This window comes from Microcaecilia unicolor, chromosome 3 (assembly GCF_901765095.1).
Source record: "Microcaecilia unicolor chromosome 3, aMicUni1.1, whole genome shotgun sequence".
NCBI lineage: Eukaryota > Metazoa > Chordata > Amphibia > Gymnophiona > Siphonopidae > Microcaecilia > Microcaecilia unicolor.
This window is the reverse complement of record NC_044033.1, coordinates 23268377-23288457: the sequence shown is the minus strand read 5'-3', so window position 1 is coordinate 23288457 and position 20081 is coordinate 23268377. Positions and strand designations below refer to the sequence as shown.

General features: G+C 42.4%; 1 protein-coding gene across 4 annotated transcripts in view; it reads right to left on the bottom strand.

The window, feature by feature from the left end:
- Nucleotides 1-20081, bottom strand: part of EML4 (EMAP like 4) — a 391221-nt gene that overhangs the window by 7926 nt on the left and 363214 nt on the right. For all 4 annotated transcript variants that reach the window (XM_030195783.1, XM_030195785.1, XM_030195787.1 and 1 more), the window contains 4 exons: nucleotides 16900-16988; nucleotides 11767-11864; nucleotides 7123-7210; nucleotides 866-964 (listed from right to left, as the gene is read on the bottom strand). In XM_030195783.1, coding sequence (XP_030051643.1) covers nucleotides 866-964; nucleotides 7123-7210; nucleotides 11767-11864; nucleotides 16900-16988 — 374 coding nt within the window. The remainder of the gene's footprint in view (nucleotides 1-865; nucleotides 965-7122; nucleotides 7211-11766; nucleotides 11865-16899; nucleotides 16989-20081) is intronic.

The window sequence follows — 20081 nt, the reverse complement described above, 5'->3', positions numbered from 1 at the left end:
TCATTTCTGTATTTTTACTGCTGTGCGTCAAATGCAAACTTACTGCACGGTCATTTCTTTTTTTCAGCCTTCTTACCCTCTGTGGTAAAAGAGCTCCTTAGAGCAGTACAACTAGGTGGATACTCCGAGTTATGGAGATTTTGAAATTTAAAGAAGTCTTTATGAAACAGTTAGACACAATACTGAAACCCAAAATAGATCGGATACAACAAGTCATATAACTGAAACTAAACAGCAATAGAAGTCCCAAAAGGGAACACGTAGTTACCCAAACACCATTGGAGCCAACTTTTCAAAATTATTGGGGGTGCTAAGCCCAATGAAAATAACCCCTCCCTGGACACATACAAGGAATTTTCTCAATATTGGAGGTGCTCAAGCACCCAACGGCACCCACAGAGTCGGCTCCAATGCCAAACACAACCTAGAAACTTCCATAATGTAGTATAATTTTTAGAAAACAGAACCCCCCCCCCCCCCCCCCCAAAAAAAAAAAAAACCAAAAAAAACAAAACCACCCCATCACATTACCTCTTAAAGCTTCTGCAGACGGCAATTAAAATGAACATTTTGAAGTAAAAGGTTCCCAAACCTCCTCCCACTTAGACAAAGTGTTACACTAATAGCCCTCAGCCTCTCCATTCTCTGAGTTATGGAGATTTTATTGTTTGGCTGTCAGCATATAACCTGTCCGTCCTTCCAATAGGGGTGGGGGGGAGACCCCTAAAATTCTGAAAGCAAGTGACACTTCTCATGCAAGGATAGAATAAGTCCTAAGTTTATTATGCTAGTCTTCAAACAATTGACATACATGTTTTAGTTTAAATGACAGTCCTGCATAATATATATTATAAATGCTACTTACCAAAAACTTGAAATCCTAGCACGCACGTATAAGTTGCCCAGTCTATATCCTTACAGTCGGAACGATTCCTGATTAATTTACAGCCACTTGGAATGTGCCCTTAAAACGTTAAGTAGTCATTAGAAGGATAGAACTTCTAAAGAATTTCTGCCTTATTTTAATTGAATGACTTAACACACACACAAACTACTTTCACTGCAATTTTACAGTACGCTCTAACATTCTAGCAGAAAGTACTAAGGAATACACAGCTCTAATTTCTATAAAGAAATTACTAATGGTTCATTCCTGTTCAATATTTCAGATGTGTAATTTACCATCCTAGCAACAAGAGATACCTATCTTTAATATTTACAAACTATTTACAATGAGCAATAATAATTTTGAGGAGTTTCACAATCTGCTACTACTGATTAATTTAAAAAGCTTTTTTAACCCCATAACATCCACAGCTCTGAGGGGCCCCTTTTACAGAAAGATGTAAGCCCAATGCGGGTTTAACCCTCGCTCTTCAAGGGACTACCGCCAGCCCAACATGGCTGCCAGCGGTAGTCCCGCCCAGAGTGTGTGCCATTTCCGGGGGGGGGAGGGGGGGGGGGGGAAAGAAAACCCTTGGAAATGGCATGCACGGCGATAACCCGCCATGCTCTGCCCGGTTACCGCCGGGTTAGCGAGGGAGTCCTTATGGCTGCCTCAATGGGTGGCGGTAAGGGCTCCCCACTTCATGGCCATGCGGTAAGGGTCTCTTACCGCATGGCCATGTGTGTCTTGTGGCTTTTTTACCCACTGTGCTAAAAAGGGCCCTGGCACACGTGAAAAATGGCCCCCGCTGCTAGTGCAGGGCCCTTTTTCCCCGCAGCTTGGTAAAAGGACCCCTGAGCGTGGTACAGTAAATCACAAGCTTGAGAGAAAAATAGCACTTCTTGGATATTTCTACATGTTATTGCGTTTGCTTCAGGTATCACTTGGCACATTGTTCCATAGTCCGTGCGAATTTGCATTAGCAGCTCCCAGGCTCCCACGGTCGCATGGTGAGGACCCTTGATAAAGTGGAAGCGAAACGGGTCCGTTGGGACCTCACTCTTACTGAGTATCCATGGAGCAAAGGAGCACGGACAAAAAGATAAGTGGTTTCTGATGATTTCACCACGATTTGATCAATGAGAGTTTTTTTTTTTTTTTTACCTATGATTATTTTTTCACTGTGAGCCTTAAGTATTTTTCGGTTAAAGCTAACCAAGTGAGTATAAATGCAGGCATGCAGTGGTTGTGAGTGTGTATTAGAGATTCACTGAGTGTACTGTTCTAGAACCAATTAGGTGTGAATCGGATCTATTTTGTAATATACCATAGTCAGTGCAAACAAGTCTCCCCCTAAGTAAAATTGCCAAATGGTAAAATTTTCATAATGAACACGCACCTTCTGATCTGAAAGCATAGAACTGTTTTATAAACATTTATTTGTCCTTATTTTCTCTTCTTCTTGCTTTCTTTTCCCTGCCTATTTATTTGTTTAAATATTGTATTTATATTCCCTTCCTCTCTTTCTCTGTTCCTTCTACCCTCTCTACTGTCATTGTAATTGTTTCATTAGTTCATTGTAAGCTGCTTTGAGGCTGCTAAACGGTGGTAAAAAGCGGGGTATAAATGATCTAAATAAATAAATAAATCAATTTGTCCTTTTATTAAGCTGCATTAAAAAGTGGCCTGCACTATCTTCTCAGTCTTTTGCATCCTTGGTCGTCCTCCCACTTTTATTTTATATTGTTGTTTTCCGTGGGGTGTCTTGAGTTCTCCGTCTTTTGGCGGATTTTTTTTCTTGTACCTACCCCCAGCGTGGCCATTTTTAGCATGGCAGTAAAATGACCCATTTTCCGTTATACCCATTAATGGCCATATGCCAATTTTCTCATGTAGCAGCGATATAGCTGTATTAACCAACTGCCCCTGGATTCTGTATATGGCACCTAGATTCCGCGCAGAGATACGTTCATAATTTGATTGGCGCAAGAAGGTAATCAGAATTTTAACAGCACTAATCAATAATGAGCATTAATTGGCAAAGATCACAATTTATGTGTGGAAATCACTAAGCGTATTCTATGAAGAATTGCGCCTAAATTGCAAAGTGCGCAGTTCAAAATAAACCCCTGTAGCTTAAAAGGGACATGTTTATGGGCGTTCAAAAATTTCCGCGTGTAATTACAGAATACGAGTCAAGGATTTACACCAGGTTTTTATTGGTGTAAATGGGTGTGCACAGATTTAGGCGCTACGGTATTGACTAAGCGTATTCTATACACCACGCCTAAATCTTATAGAATATGCTTAATTCCGCATGGATTTTTTATACCCAATATATACAATATGGCCCTTAGCACAGAACACACCTAGAGGGGCATTTTTGACATGACGTCTAAGTCTGACTAGACGTTTTGCAAAAATCGCACAAAATCTGAATAAGAAAGAAGTTCATTTTCCAAAAAGAAAAACGTTTATCTTTTGTTTTTGAAATGACTGTTTCTAACAAGGTTTTGTGCTTTGGACGTTTTTTTAGTCCATTAAAAAAACAAAAGTCAAAGCGAAAAACGTACAAAATGAAGCCACTGGGATGTAGGAGGTGCCAGTATTTTTAGTAGATAGGTCTCCCAGACATCCCAGGAGATAAATGGGGCACCTTAGTGAACTTCAAAAACATGCTCCCAGGTACACATCACCGCTGTTCCCTTATCTTGTCTGCGGAGTCCCCCAAAACCAACCCAAAACCCACTGTCCACAGCTGTACACAATAGCCCTTATGGGTGAAGGGGGCACCTATATGTGGGTACAGTGGGTTTCTGGTAAGTTCTGGAGGGCTCACAGTTTCCACCACAAAAGTGACAGGTAAAGGAAGAAAGGAACCAGAGTCCACCACTCCATGGTGCACTGCACTGTACTGACCACTCCATTACTCAAGGGACCTACATGCTGCTCTAATAGACCTGGCTCTAACATCTGAGGCTGTTAAATCATATTTGTATTCAAATTTGTGGGGGGTGGGAGGGGGTCAGTAACCACTGGGGAGGGTATTGGAGGGGGTCACCCCTGATTCCCTCCAGTGGTCATCTGGTCATTTAGGGCACCCTTTTTATGCCAGGTCTAGCTCGAAACGTCTTAGTTTTAGTCCTGGACGGTTTTGTTTTGTTCCATTATGGCTGAAAAACGACCGAGTGTTAGGAACACCCAGATCTCCCCTTTAACACGACCCCGACAAGCCCCCTTGTGATTCAATTAGATCACCCAATTAGATCTGAATTTGGACGTTTTTTTCTCACGAAAACATCCAAACTAGTATTTTGAAAACCAATTTTTAGATGTCTTTCTATGAAGTCCATCAGAAGGCACTTCTGATGGACTTCATAGAAAGACATCTAAAAATTGGTTTTCAAAATACCAGTTTGGATGTTTTCGTGAGAAAAAAACGTCCAAATTCAGATCTATGCCAGTTTTTGGACGTTTTTCTCTTTTGAAAATGAGCTCCCTACGCTCCACCCCCCGGCGCTAAAAATTAATTCTATTTTTCTGCACGTGGGTAGCATGAGGCGATCCCAAAACTACCATGAGACAACTGAGCACACACTGGGGTAGTGCTTTTTAACCCTGCAGTAAGCAAGCGTTCGTGCTTACCACAGCTCAGTAAAAGGGCCTTTAGTACTGTAACATAGTAACATAGTAGATGACGGCAGAAAAAGACCTGCATGGTCCATCCAGTCTGCCCAAGACAAACTCATATGTGTATACCTTACCTTGAATTTGTACCTGTCCTTTTCAGGGCACAGACCATATAAGTCTGCCCAGCAGTATTTCCCGCCTCCCAACCACCAGTCCCGCCTCCCATCACCGGCTCTGGTACAGACCGTATAAGTCTGCCCTCCCCTATCCTCGCCTCCCAACCACCCCCCCCTCTTCCCCCCAACTGCTCCGCCACCCAATTTCAGCTAAGCTTCTGAGGATCTATTCCTTCTGCACAGGATTCCTCTATGCATATCCCACGCATGTTTGAACTCCGTTACCGTTTTCATCTCCACCACATAGAAGTCTAGATTCAGTAAAAGGCACCCAAATTTGTGCGCTGATAAAAAGGAGCGTACTCAGACTCAAAACTCAAGAAAAATGTCAGGAAGTATTTTTTTCACGGAGAGAGTGGTGGATACTTGGAACGCCCTCCTGAGGGAGGTGGTGGAGATGAAAACGATAACGGAATTCCAAAAATGCATGGGATAAAACATAAAGGAATCCTGTTCAGAAGAAATGGATCCTCAGAAGCTTAGCGGAGATTGGGTGGCAGCACTCGTGGTTGGGAGGTGGGGCTAGTGCTGGGCAGATTTCTACGGTCTGTGCCCTGAAAATGGAAGATAGAAATCAAGGTCAGGTATACATATAAAGTAGCGCATATGAGTTTATCTTGATGGGCAGACTGGATGGACCATATAGGTCTTTTCCTGCCATCACCAACTATGTTACTATGAGCGCTATTATATAAGTGATGCTCTGAGTTGGACATCGTTTATGAATAGCACGCAGTGCTGAGATCCACGCCCAACTCTGGCGCAAGGATTTACATCAACTGAAAGCTGATGTAAACTATGCGCAGATCCCACGAATTCTATAATACTGTGCACATCTTTAGTGAAACCCCTGACCCGTCTGTGTCCTTTCCATGACCATGCCCCCTTTTCAGTTGTGCGTTAAAAGATTTGCACGCGCATCTTTATACAATGATAGGTGCGTGCACAAATCCAAACTGTTGCCAATTAATACCGACGATTGTTAGTACCCAATTATTGGCGCTAATTGGCTCATTACTCAATTAAATTCAGAGCACAAATTGGGCATGACCCAATTTGCGTGCTGAAGTTTTGAGTGCCATTTATAGAATCTGGGGGATAATGGCACCTGTCCAGATAAACACGTTATATAAATCTCGTCCTCCAGAAAATCAGTAGCCAATATAAAGACAAAACTGGGGTAATACCCATTATTAAATGTGCAGCCGAACCTTCTAGAATCTGATATGATCTAATTGAAACACTGAATAGCCATAGATACAGCTCTGAAATCTTCAACAGAGAGAAACAACTGCAAACAACTGTATCTTTAGAAAAGCAGATTTCTACATTTTCCATATCTTTGTTTTCACAGATAAGAAGGAGTCCAAGGACACTCCAGTGTTCCCTCTAAGGAGCAGCCTGCTACGTGCAAAATCTTTGCGAGTGAGAACTGAAAATAGCCCAACAGCCTAAAAACCAAGCTATCTAAGGAACAAATTTAGTGTTAATTATTAAAAAAATTATTTCTACTCAGAATTTCACTATTCAGATGCTGAGATGAGCTAAGGGCTAGCGCTGGTTCAAATATTTTGATATACTCCTCCTTAAAAAGAACAATCCCTCAAATTGCAAGTCAGATGCTAGAAGCAGGTAAGCTATAGGCAATAGTGCACTCAAGCAAGGGAAGGTTTTCCTTCAATAGACCCCAATCCGAAGAGCAGACGTCCCGTGGGAGTTCCCTTTGCGCGTACCCGGAAGCAAACACACGCCTACCTGGAAGCTGGTGGCGGTCGATAGAAGGAGTAGTAGGGACGCGGACCGCTGCCCCATGGAACGTCGTGGTATCCTACGTGATGGCTTGAGGTGCGTCGGAAAATGTCAGTGGAGCGGAAGACGGGGAGGAACGAGACATTAGTGAGAGATCTTTGACCAAACGTAAGCGATGCTCATGCGTTCACCTTACGAGGGAACACTGGGATACTCCCAAATTAAAAACTTGTGATGAAACTAATATTTTAGAAGGTCCTACTTGAATGACTTAGGAAAGTCCTCGACCCAAATCCTACTTTACAACAACTTGGTCTTGCCCCCTTGCTTGCCAAGTATTTGGCCATCATCCATCCCTCTATTGCTCTAAAACAAAGTACCACAAGTGAAATTGTCATAGGTAAAAAGGATCCGAATATCCTGTTCATACACTTGGTACTGAATCCCAGGCCTAGCTAGAAGATGAAATAAATTTAAGTTAAACAAAACAGTGGAAAGGGCAGAGCTCTGTAGGAACCCAATAGCAAGGTGAACCCAATATACACTTGCTAGGTCTGCTATATCTGGATCATAAGCGTACTAGGCTAAACAAATTCAAATGGGTCTCTCAGTCAGCATAAACTCAAGATGATAACGTTCAATAGATTTTTTTTCTCATGGGCATTTAAATGTCATACTTACAGTATAATATTTCATAGTCTCCTGAGTTTGACATGATGTGCTGGTTATCTGGGGACCAGTCCAGATGTGTAATGTAGCTGGAATGTCCCTAAAGAATACAACAATTATGCCATTATTTATTTACAGAAATACAGGATACAAATATGACAGTAGATAAAAAGTCTGCTCATTTTCCTTCCTGCAGCTATAGCCTAGAACCCTACTGGTCTTGACCTTTACCTGTCACTTAGTGGTTACTGCCATGTCTTTGGATTTCCAACACATTTTCATATATCCACCACCTTTCCATTAAGAAATGCTACTTTATGTTTATCTCTGTGTACCAACTTGAAGCGTCATATCATAGTCCAAAGTTCTAGAAATTCCTTTCCACTGAAAAATGCTTGAACATAAGAGTGAGCCATACTGGGTCAGACCAATGATCCATTAAGTCCAGTATCCTGTTTCCACCAGTGGCCAAGCCAGGTCACAAGTACCTGGCCAAATTGTGGAAACACTCCATACTACAAATCCTTGGGCAAGCAGTTGCTTCCCATGTCTGCCTCAATAGAAGACTATGGACTTTTCCTCCAGAAATTTGTCCAAACCTTTTTTAAACCCAGTTACACTAACCGCTGTTACCACATCTTCTGGCAAAGAGTTCTAGAGCTTAACTATTCGTTGAGTGAAAAAATATTTCCATGCAAATTCCTCAAGTGTCCCCTAGTCTTTCTACTTTTAGAATGAGTAAAAAAATCGATTTACTTCTACTCATTCTACAGCACTCAGGATTTTGTAGATCTCAATCATATCTCCCCTCATCCGTCTCTTTTCCAAGCTGAAGAGCCCTAACCTCTTGCTTCTTCAGCAATATGTAAACCTCTCAGGTATCTGAAACTCATTCTTATAATCCATGCTCTTTTTCTTCTAAGGTGTAAGAATTCATGATCTTAAAGTCTCATTTTAAGGGCTTACAGCAGCGGTTCCCAAACCTGTCCTGGGGAAGAAACCCTAGCCAAATCAGGTTTTAAGGATATCCACAATAAATATTCATGAGTTAGATTTGCATACACTGCCCTCCATTACATACAAATCTATCTCATGAATATTCATTGCGGATATCCTGAAAACCTGACGGGCTGGGGTTTCCCTCATGACAGGTTTGGAACCAATTTATTTATTTATAGCATTTATACCCCGCTCTTTTCCGCTCAATAGCAGGTTCAGTGCGGCTTACAAGGTATGGGTACAAAGTATCACAGAAATAACACAATGTATGGGTACAAAGTATCAAAGAGGTAATACAATGTATGGGTAAAAGTATCACAAAGATAGTACAATTGTACAGAGAAGGACAAAAGGAAGAGATGTGGGGGAAGGGTTGAGGCACGTTTAATGTTAGTGGTGTGGATTAGGGTCGTAAGTTAAGTTGAGTCATTTGGATAGGCTTGTTTGAAGAGGTAAGTTTTCAGCAGCTTTCGGAAGCGTAGATGTTCGGCCTAATACTGCACATATTGGTCTTCAATGGACTGCCTCTACATTATTTTGGAGGTATGGCTTCCAGAACTGGATACACTATTATAGTTTTTCAAATGATACGTTCCATTTCCTTTTGTCAATCACTCCCTATGAACCCTAGTATTCCTCTGGCTGTTGTGACTGCTCTGTCACATTTTTAAAATGACTTTATGATTATTAGATATGATCACTGTGAGCACACTTGCAATCAGGTACTTTGCTGAGATCTCCACTCGGCTTACACAATTTAATGCCCACCTTGAATTTTTAGAGGACCGGATGTCAGCCCATGATGCCTTTCAACAAGAAACGGCATAGAAACTGAGTAAATCTGAGCAGGATGCAGCGGGAGATTGAGGAACTTTCAAATCGCCTGAGAAGGAACAGCATACGGATACTGGGGATCCCTGAGCAGTCCGAGGGTAACGATATAATTCTATTTTTAAAAAAGCTTTTTTTAAAAATTATGGCGCTTCCAACTGACTTTACTGTTGACATAGCGACCTATCCCTGGGAAAAACTACCCTCGCCCAGTAGTTGTCAAATTTTTGCCCTATGATCAAATGATGTCAATTCTAAACGCTGTTAGATCCAAATCTCCTGTGTTTCATGGCGAGGCAAAACTCCTGCTAGTCCCTGACCTCTCTAAAGCCACTGCTAAGAAGCGAAAGCTGTTTCTGCAAATGCGCCCTGTTGAAAGCTTTGGGTGCCCAATATGGTCTTCTGTATCCGGCAACCATGCGTGTCACTCTCCAGAATAGTACTAAACACTACAATGACCGTGCTGCCCTGCAGAAACTTCTGGCTAGTAAATCCTGTTCTACAATCTGATACAATTCAGCAGAGCTTTGCCTAAATGGCTGTTATGCGAATGGTTTTACAACCGATAGCTGATGTTATGCTGGCTTAGGCCCTTTTTTTGCTGTCCATACTGGATTCATGTGCCCCTTATTGAGTTATTCTTTTTTTTATTCCATTTTCTCCCAATTGGAGCATGTTTTATTTTTCACTCTATTTTTGTTTCTGGAAGTCTCGCATTACTATTTTTTGGTTTTGCTTCATCTTTTTGGAGGGTTTTGCCCTCGATTATTATCTTTGTTTTTATTTTCACGCATATGCTTTTTGGGTTAGCACGGCATGGTCTGTAACACTCTCCAACTGTCTCTGCAATGCTATTGCGAATACTTTCCCTTAACATAAAAGGAATCGCCAGTCCCATTAAAAGAAAGAAACTTATAATATACCTGAAGAAAAAAAAAGGCAGACATTTGCTTCTTACAAGAAACTCATCCGGATGCACAGGAAAGCTGTAAGCTTATGGGTAAATGGTTTGACCAATGTTATACTAGCCCGGCAAAAGGCAGGAAAAATGGTGTCATCACTCTCCTTCGCTTTCTTGGACTAAGGGGCCCTTTTACTAAGGTGTGCAGGTGCCTAAATGCATCAAACTGGTCACTACGTGCCCCGGGGCAGTAATTCCATTTTTGATGCGCGTACAAAACACGCGGTAGAAAATATTTTCTATTTTCTATCGTGTGGTGCTTACCCGGAAGTAATCGGCAGTTTATGTGCATTAATGCTTACCGCCCAGTTAGCGTGCGAGACTCTACTGCCAAGTTAATGGGTGGCGGTAAGGTCTCGGCCCAAAAATGGACGCACACTAGTTTTAACTGTGCTGCGCGTCCATTTTCGGCCACAAAAAAATAAAGGCCTTTTTTCCAGGCACGCTGAAAAATGGACCTGCGTGCATCCAAAACACAAGCAATTTTTTGGCATGCCTTAGTAAAAGGGCCCCCAAATGCCCTGGAGGCATGTTTTAGCACTCTCTTGCATTAGAACAGCAATTCACTCTTGACCATATTTCAAAGTTTGTTAAGATAGTTACAATTTTCTACTCCATATGGAATGTCCATCTAGTATAGATCTTAGTATAATCTGCAAAAACACAAATATTATATTTACTAACCCTCAAAATTGTTGAGTAGAATAAAATCTAGGACTTATCTCTGATATATCCACTTGATATTCCTCTTTGCCCTGGGATAAACCCCTTCCCTTGATTGTCTATAAATCAAGTTTTTTTTTTTTTTTAATTTATAGAAGTCTTTATTGAAACATTGAGAAACATAACACAAACATGCAGCCACAAACCGGCTACTTAATCACGTACAGTACAGAAAAGGAGGAACAGAACCTCCACTAAGCAGAGGAATCTAAACAGTATGCAATAAATTCTCAAATCTGGAGTGACAAGTGATTGTAAACTTCCAAGATTTTTAACAAGTTTTTATTATCCACCCCCCCCCCCCCCCCCCGTCAACAAGAGCAATGTTTTACGAAAGGATCCCAGATAGTTTCCTACTTAGACAGAGTGTGTCGACGAATAGCCCAGAGTCTCTCCATTTCACATATATACCACAGCCATTTAACCAAAGAAGAGATTTCCACTGAGCAGCCAGGGTGACTCTAGCAGCCGACATAGCATGATGAAGCAAAAGGACCCTTTAGTTTGTAAACAGCTTTGATCTACATAAACAGATGATTGTCTTGCTTTTCATTTGTTTTCTTTGATTATTTTTCCAACCACCTTTGGTTAACTTAAGGTTGGTGAACTGTTTTCATGGCTTTTAAATTTTCTTTTCTTGATGTCCACTCTGCAGTACAGATAGGAATAATCTTGTGCTGAACCTGTTTCCCTTTCAAAGATCCCAAATTAATTTATAATAATGTTAAAAGGTTGCAAAGACTTCTACAAGGCACTGTACATCAATAATATAGCTTTAAAGGGTTTTCTTTATATTTTTATTGTACTTTGGTCTGGCAGTTTCCTTCCACTCCACTGGGTTTCCTGCTCAATCAGAAGCAGCCTCTACAAAGCAATGGCTCACAATCATTCATTCATAGCTATTTTTACAAATAAGAGAAATTCCCTCATGTAGTCTTTGCTATCTGGAGTAACTGTCATGGGTGGAAGGCCACCTAGCTTACATGTACCCTGCATGAATCAATAGCTGAGACTCCCTCCCTGGCCACTCAGGAAATGAAAGCCAAGCCCAGGAAACAAGTGGTATAATTATTTTCATGATCAAACAATATGCCATCTATCTCTACCTAATAACCTTCAGTTCTCTTCAAAGTACAACTTACAGTGCATTTTCCATATCGGCTGTATTTTCTTCCATTTTCTGACACTGTGTAGATATAAATAAAGTTGTCATGGGATCCAACTGCAAGTAAAGTGCCATCTAGGGGAAAAAAAAAAGTAGAAAGAGCAATAAAGCCAACGCTTCTTATTCATTTCTCTACACGAATGAGAGATACTTCCTATGTGAAGATTTAATAATCTTTCTTGTCAGGTCACGGAGTGACTTTTTCGTCTCTCTATGGGCCCTTTTACAAAAGGCACACTAAAATCTAGCCTGTGGCAGGGTGGGCATGCGTTTTTGGAGCGCTGGACCCTTACCGTACTGAGTCTGGAAAAAAGAGATTATTTTAATGGGTCGGAAAATGGACATGCGACAAAATGAAAAACAGTGCGCATCCATTTTTGGCCTGTGACCTTAACACCACCCAATGACTTAGCGGTAAGGTCTCAAGCACTTTCTGGGCGGTAAGCATGCAGCGCGTGCCAACTGCCATTTACCACCGGGAAGGCACCTCGTGATAGAAAATATTTTCTACTGTGTGTTTTTGGCACGCGCCAAATTCGGAATTACCACACAGGGCATGCGGTAGTTGGACGGTAATGCTGTTTTGGCGTGTGCTGGATGCACGAAGGCCATCACGTGGCTTTGTAAAAGTGCCCCTATGTGAATAAGAGAAAATATCTCTTGGCAAGAGCATGGAAATTTTAAAAGCACTTTTGTTGGGTAAAGGAATATTCCATTATTGAAAGGATATTGTTTTGTTTATGACCCCTATAGCAGCCCAAGGGCGAATCATGGTACCGTGTAAGGTATTCTTTTCTGACTTCAATAAAGGGATTTCATATATGGTGAAGCTTGCTATTATCTTTCCTGAATGCTGCTTTTGTCCCTCAAGCTAAGAAGTTCCTCCCAACTCCCCAGAAAGTCTTTTTTTTTTTCAGTCACTAAAAACGCACACACCATGCATAATATTAGCCAAAATCTCAGAACAGCAATGCTTTTTCTCAATTAAAAATGCCTTTGCAAATTGCCCTCCTCAAGCACAATAAAGTTAAGGCACCCGGGGAACAGGTACAAAATAAATTTTCAGAGAAACACACCAGCTGTTTTTGCTAGTACTTATCTGAGAAGCAGGATTAATTAAATCTGACATTAGCTTTGCAGGGTGAACAATTTTGAGAGAGCGAGAGCTCAGAAAGGTCTTGACAGGATGACTACATCTAAGCAGGGGCTTATCTGAGGTTCGGCGGTAGGGGGGGCAGGGGCTAGAGTGAGGGGGCACATTATTTATTTATTGCATTTGTATCCCACATTTTCCCACCTTTTTGCGGGTTCAGTGTGGCTTACAATAAGAAATGAATGATGGAAGTACAATTTGTTACAGATTGGTTATGGATTACATTGTGCAGAATTATGCGAGACAATCGAAGTGTCGTTAAGGAGTGCAACAGTGGAACACAAACATTGAACATTGGAAGGAGACAATGGGAGCTTAAAGGGCAATAATAAGGCATAAAGACATATGGTATACATATTTCTGTGAGTAAAGGTATGAGTGATGTGGGATTAAGGGGGATGAGAGTTCGGAAGTGGATTTATAGTGCATTAATAAACAGTAAGTGTGGACTCCATCCGAAACTGGAAGGGATGCAGGCTGCAGCTTTCAACAGCACGAGGAAGAAGAACTTAAACAAGACCTCGGCTGGACTGGCGGGGGTTGGGGTCCCCCGCCAGCTGAAGTAATATTTTTAAAGGCACCGGCAGGAGGAAGCGGACCTCGGCGGGGGTAGGTGAAGGTGATGGCGGGGGAGGGTTTACGGCGGTAGGGGGGTCCAGGGTGAAATCTGCGGGGGCCCATACGCCCCTGCATCTAAGTAGTGTCACTATAGTCTTCAACTGTTTCTATTTGTAAACAAACAATGGATAGATGGAGCCATAGATGTTTGCAGACAGTTGAGTACCAACTACTCTTTTTTGTAGGTCCTCCGAAATTTCTTTCGATCATGTCAAGAGAAGTTCCTACTAAAGTTTACACAGGACAAAGTCCAAACTCAGTCATGCAGATTTGCCCTGAAGGGTGGTTGGTTAGCAAGGATTGAGGGGCCCTTTTACTAAGCCGCGTAGGCACCCACGTGCGCCCAATGCGCATAAATTTTGAGTTACTGCGTGGCCCTTGTGGTAATTTCATTTTCGACGTGCGTCTGCTACGCGAACCGGAAAATATTTTTATTTTCTGGCGCGCAGGTGGTAATCGTCACTCTACATGCTTAGACCATTACCGCCCGGTTACTGCGTGAGACTTTACCGCTAGGTCAACAGCTGGCGGTAAGATCTCAGATCTAAAATGGACGCACGGCAATTTTCATTTTGCCGCACGTCCATTTTCAGCCAAAAAAAAAAAAGGGCATTTTTTACAGGTATGCTGAAAAATGATTCTGCGCATGTCCAAAACATGTGTTTACACTACTGCAGGCCATTTTTCAGCACGCCTTTTTAAAAGGGCCCTTCAGTAAATGGGATCCAAATTTGGGTGCCGAAAAAAAAAATCAGTGCTTTGAGTTGACTGCTCTTTATAGAATAGAGCTTAGAGCCCATTCCCACATTAGCGTACTGCTATTTATACCAGCTGAAATCTGGTGTATATGCCGGTGTCCAAATCTTGGCTTGTGAGCGTGGGAATGGTGCTACTCTTTTACTCCATGAGCGTTTTTTTTGTAACACCCCTGCCCGACACCCTGTCAAGTTGCATGCTAGAGGATTTAGGTGCATGGGATTATAGAATAGGCTGTGCGATGATGTGTGTGCCATTTTTAACTTTTGCCAATTAAGGGTCCCTTTTACTAAGGTGCATAGGCGCCTATGCGCGTCAAATTGGAACTACCGCTCAGCTACCACGTGCCCTGGGCACCATTTTTGACGCGTGTCCAACACGCGATAGAAATGTTCTACCATGTTGCGCTTACCCTGCGGTAATCGGCAGTGTATGTGCGCTAATGATTACAGCCCGGTTAAAGCGTGAGACCTTACCGCCAAGTCAATGGCTGGCCGTAAGGTCTCATGTCAAAAATGGACGCAAGCCGGTTTAAATTTTGCCGCACATCCATTTTTAGCCACAAAAAAGGGCCTTTTTTGCAGGCGTGCTGAAAAACGGACCTGCGTGTGTCCAATACACGCGCCTACAACAGCATAGGCCATTTTTCGGCGCACCTTAGTAAAAGGACCTGTTAGCGAGTTGTGTGCATAATTTTAATTAATGTCAATTAGAACTGACAATTGCTTGTTAACAGCCAATTGGCAGCACTGATTAGCCTAGGAGGAGTAGCCTAGTGGTTAATGCAGTGGACTTTGATCCTGGGGAACTGAGTTCGATTCCCACTGCAGCTCCTTGTGACTCTGGGCAAGTCACTTAACCCTCCATTGCCCCTGGTACAAAATAAGTACCTGAATAAATGTAAACTGCTTTGAATGTAGTTGCAAAAACCTCAGAAAAGGCAGTATATCAAGTCCCATTTCCCTTTCCCTAATTAACCAGTTACGTTACGCACATTGTTGTAGAATAGGCTTTAAATTCCGTGTTGAAATTAAGGACCTATATATAGAATTTGGGGGACCTGGGTAATCTTTTTTTTATCCCTCTCTCATATAACATTTTAGGTAGACTTCATAAGTACATTAAGTATTGCCATACTGGGAAAGACCAAAAGTCCATCAAGCCCAGCATCCTGTTTCCAACAGTGGCCAATCCAGGTCACAAATACCTGGCAAGACCCCCAAAAAAGTACAAAACATTCTATATTGCTTATCCCAGAAATAGTGGATTTCCCCCAAGTCCATTTATTTATTTATTTATTGCATTTGTATCCCACATTTTCCCACCTATTTGCAGGCTCAATGTGGCTTACACTATGCAGTAATGGCGAACACCATTTCCAGAATTAGAAACACAAATTGGTATTGTATTAAAGTTCTTAACTGATAAAGTAAAATATAGAGTAAGTTAGACAGTCAAATATCGAGAGTTCATTTCTGGCATGAGAATTAAAGTGGTGGTGCGTTAATGTTCATGAGTGGCAGAGTAGTTGAAGCAGTCAAGTGTAGAGAGTACAGTTTTGTCTAGTTTTGGTATAGTTTCGTTGTCTAGTATTTAGGATGGGTTATTGTGGTATGCCTTTTTGAACAGTAATTTTCAGTAATTTCAGTAATTTTCGTAAGGCTGTTAGGTTGTGCATTGTTTTTATGATGTTTGGTAGTGCGTTCCATAGTTGCGTGCTTATATAAGAGAAGCTGGATGCATATGTTGATTTAAATTTAAGTCCTTTACAACTGGGCTAGTGTGTGTGCTGATCTTTTTGAGTTCCTGGTTGGTAAGTCTATAAGGTCTGACATATAGGCCGGGGCCTCGGTGTGGATGATTTTATGGACCATGGTACAAATTTTGAACGCAATTCGTTCTCTTATTGGGAGCTAGTGTAGTTTTTCTCTTAGGGGTTTGGCGCTTTTGTATTTCCAAATACGAGTCTGGATGCTGTGTTTTGGGCAGTTTGGAGTTTCTTAATGATTTGGTCTATGGACTTTTTCTTTAGGAAGCCGTCCAAACCTTCTTTACTGCTCTAGATATTTGCTTTTTCTCTGTCTGCTCTTTTAACTTATGCTGGCGTTCCTTTCTGTGTTAATTTTGTTTATTTAAACTGCTCTGTTATGGCTTGAAGGAGGTGCGGTATATCAAATAAAGTTAACCATAAACCATAATTCAATAAAGGAACACCTATTTTTAGAGAGGCCATGATGTCCACACAAAGCTCTCTCTTTCATTAGCACTGCACGGTTATCCATGTCTAGTGTCCTGATGTTATGTAGAGTTGGCACCATGAGATGAATTATAAGACAAGTACAAAATTATAAGTAATTTATGCTTCTAACAGTGGGCCTCATGCTCCTTCATGTGCTCTTAATCATCCTCGACTGTGACAGATTGCTGAAGATGAGAAGTGGCTCTCATGCAAGTACATTTTTAAAGGGATTCAGTCAAAGTAGAACAATACACTTCTAAGTAATTCTAATGACAGCGGTTGCTTTGATTAGAAATTAGAACATGTAAGTGGGCTGAACACAAAGCACTGTTAAGTTCTCTTACCTACTGAATAACGCATCACTGAGAGCTGTTCATTTCCATCTGTGTGTATCGAAACCAGATCTCTTGTTTCTGCATCCAGAACAAACCACCTTCAAGAAAAAAAATTCAAGTAATGTTCGCACAGCATTAACAATAATAATAATTCATATGTAAAAACAATGTAGAATCCTGCAGCTCTGCTTATTGGTCTTTTCACTGTAACTCAAATTGGTTAGTAAATAAAACTTTATAATCAATTAAATGTTTTCCTTTCTCTTACATACATACACATCGCTGTTATATATATTTAAACATTAATGCTGTGTTTGTCCATGCTACCTTCCTCTGACCACTAGGGGGCACCTGAACTGTCAAAGGTACAAGCACACATGGGCGGCAGAATGAATATTCCTCTCCCAGTAGCCTCTTTGGCTTTTACTGTTTTCCCAACGAGAGCTAGTTCTGCTGTGGAAAGGATGGAAGGCACCATCTAGGTTCTGTTTCAACATTTCCCTTATTTAGTGGATTTTGTCCTTCCCTCAGCCCCAGATGCATGAGGAGGCAAGTTTCCCAGGACTTATCATAGTATTGTTTCTTTAGTCATCAGGGTTAGCCACAAATGGTGGCGGCCATTTTCCTTCCCTTCCTCCCTGAGATTGAGTATACTATGCCAGTGTCATATGATACCATTTTTTTTTTTTTACAGAAACTGAAAAGGAAATAAAATGTTTCCTTTAACTCCATGAGAGAAAACTTTTTTTTTTTGGACTTCGCTAAATATAGCTTTGTTCTGCATAGATAATCCACAGAGCCAACCTTTATAAACTTATCTTTAATTTCTCAAAAGTAGTTGAGTGGCTATGTTGAAATTAATCATAAGGATTTTCTTTTCTCAGACTTTCAATTGAATACCCACCTAGTGGGGACAAAGTTCATCTTTAACCTGGTCAATCTAGTTCTCGCCAAATTCTTGGTTTGGAAACCATAATTTCTAGTTACTTAAGCAAATGAAAAGAACTGCAGGTGCCATAGGTTCGTAGAGTTAGCTGTGTTTTAACAAACTCTCACTGTCTATAAGCTGAGCGAGTTTGTTAACCAGTAGGATGGACCACATTTACACACAATATGGAGGGAATACAGTAAAGGTTTCCCAAAGTTAGGCACCAAGATGTGTGCCAAACGTGAATTCTATAAAGGCAGTTCCACACAGAACTGTGTATGTAGAATATCGTTGATCATTTATTAAATTTGACATACCGTTTCCTTTGTCAGACAAGTCGAAGTGGTTAACAATAAAATTTTAATTCAAAGACATTAAAAGAGAGAACATAATAGGATCACAATAAGGGGCCCTTTTACTAAGCTGCGTAGGCACGTACGCGCATCCTACACGTGTCAATTTTGAACTACTGCCCGGCTACCAAGTGGCCCGGGCGGTAATTTCATTTTTGATGCACGACCACTAAGCATGCTGGAAAATAGTTTTTATTTTCCGGTGCATGGCACTAACTGGCATTGTACGCGTCAGGGGTGTAGCCAGACTTCAGCGGGAGGGGGGTCCAGAGCCCGAGGTGAGGGGGCACATTTTAGACCCCCCCCCCCCCGGCACCGCTAACCCCGCGCGCCATTTTTGACCTCCCTGCTGCCGCCACCACCTTTGACCCCCCCCCCCCCCTCCAACCCCCTTGATGTGCAGGACGTCAGACTCAAAGAAACAGAAGCCTGCTCTTGCAGATCAGCAATGCGGCCGTGCTGGAGAAGAGGACTTTGGCTGGCGGGGGTTGGGGACCCCCACCAGCAAAGGTACCTGACGGCAGCGGAGGGCTGGCGGGGGCCAGGGCCAAATCTACGGGGGCCCATGCCCCCACGTAGCTATGCCCCTGGTACGCGTGCTGACAATTACCGCCTGGTTACTCGCATGAGACCTTACCGCTAAGTTCTCAGGCCCACAATGGATGCGTGCCAATTTTCATTTTGCCGCACATCCAGTTTAGCCCCCCTCAAAAGGCTTTTGCGGGTGCACTGAAAAACGGACCTGCGTGCGTCCAATACACGCGTCTACACCAGGGCAGGCCATTTTAAGACACACCTTAGTAAAAGAACAGAGAAAAGAATCATCCACTGACTGAATACTAGCGTAGCATGTCATTTTGCACCTAATTATGGGCGTGAGCACTTATGTCAATGGTTGGTGTAAAAGCTCATGCCTAACTACTGTCAGGTGCCTAAATGCAAGTATTCTATAACAGCGTGCCTAAAACCTGGCAATACCCAAGACCCGCCCATGCCTTTCTTCTGACCACGTCCACTTGGAGCTGCATGAGAGATAAGTTAAGCGTGTGGGTTACAGACTAGGGGTATAGGGCAGATCCACGCTACTAATGATTTATGCCTGTAAATGCTAATAATTATCAGCTAATTAGACAATTAGTTTACGTGCAGATCTGTAATCCACGCCCAACTTTGTTGACCTATACAGAATCCAGCAGTTTAATCTAAAAACACAATTAGATCCTACTGCAAACCCCGATAAGAGAGGAAAATAATCCTAGTGAATAAATAACGGACAAAAAGGATATATTATTCAACAATAAATATTCTTCAGTGAAAAAATATGTGAATCCTTCATTCAGCAACCGGTGGCACCTCCTTGAGCAGCAATAACGTCAACTAAACGTTTTCTGTAACAGTTGATCAGTCTCCTACATGGGCCTTGATACATTTTTGGCCCATCTTTCCATACAGAATCAGGGGCATAGCTAGACCTCGGCGGGGGGGGGGGGGGGGGGGGGCAGAGCCCGAGGTGGGGGGCACTGTTTAGCCGCCTCCCCCCACTGCCACTTTGGACCCCCCCGCTGCTGCAACCGCATCCCCCCCCCCCCCCACCGACGCTACCACCTGCCCACCCCCTGCTGCCGCATCAGGTACCTTGTTTGCTGGCGGGGGTCCCCAATCCCCGCCAGCTGAAGAGTCTTCTTCAGCTCCGGTCGACTCCGGCGCCTTCGTTGTGTGATCATCTGTTTATGACGCCTTACGTCCTGCATGGGGCTACATGCACGGTGCAGGACGTAAGGTGTCAGAAACATGATCACACAACGAAGGCGCCGGAGTAAATCGGCGCTGAATTAGATTCTTCGGCTGGCGGGGTTTGGAGATCCCCGTCAGCAAAGAAGGTACCTGATGCGGCGGCGGGGCTCAAATGT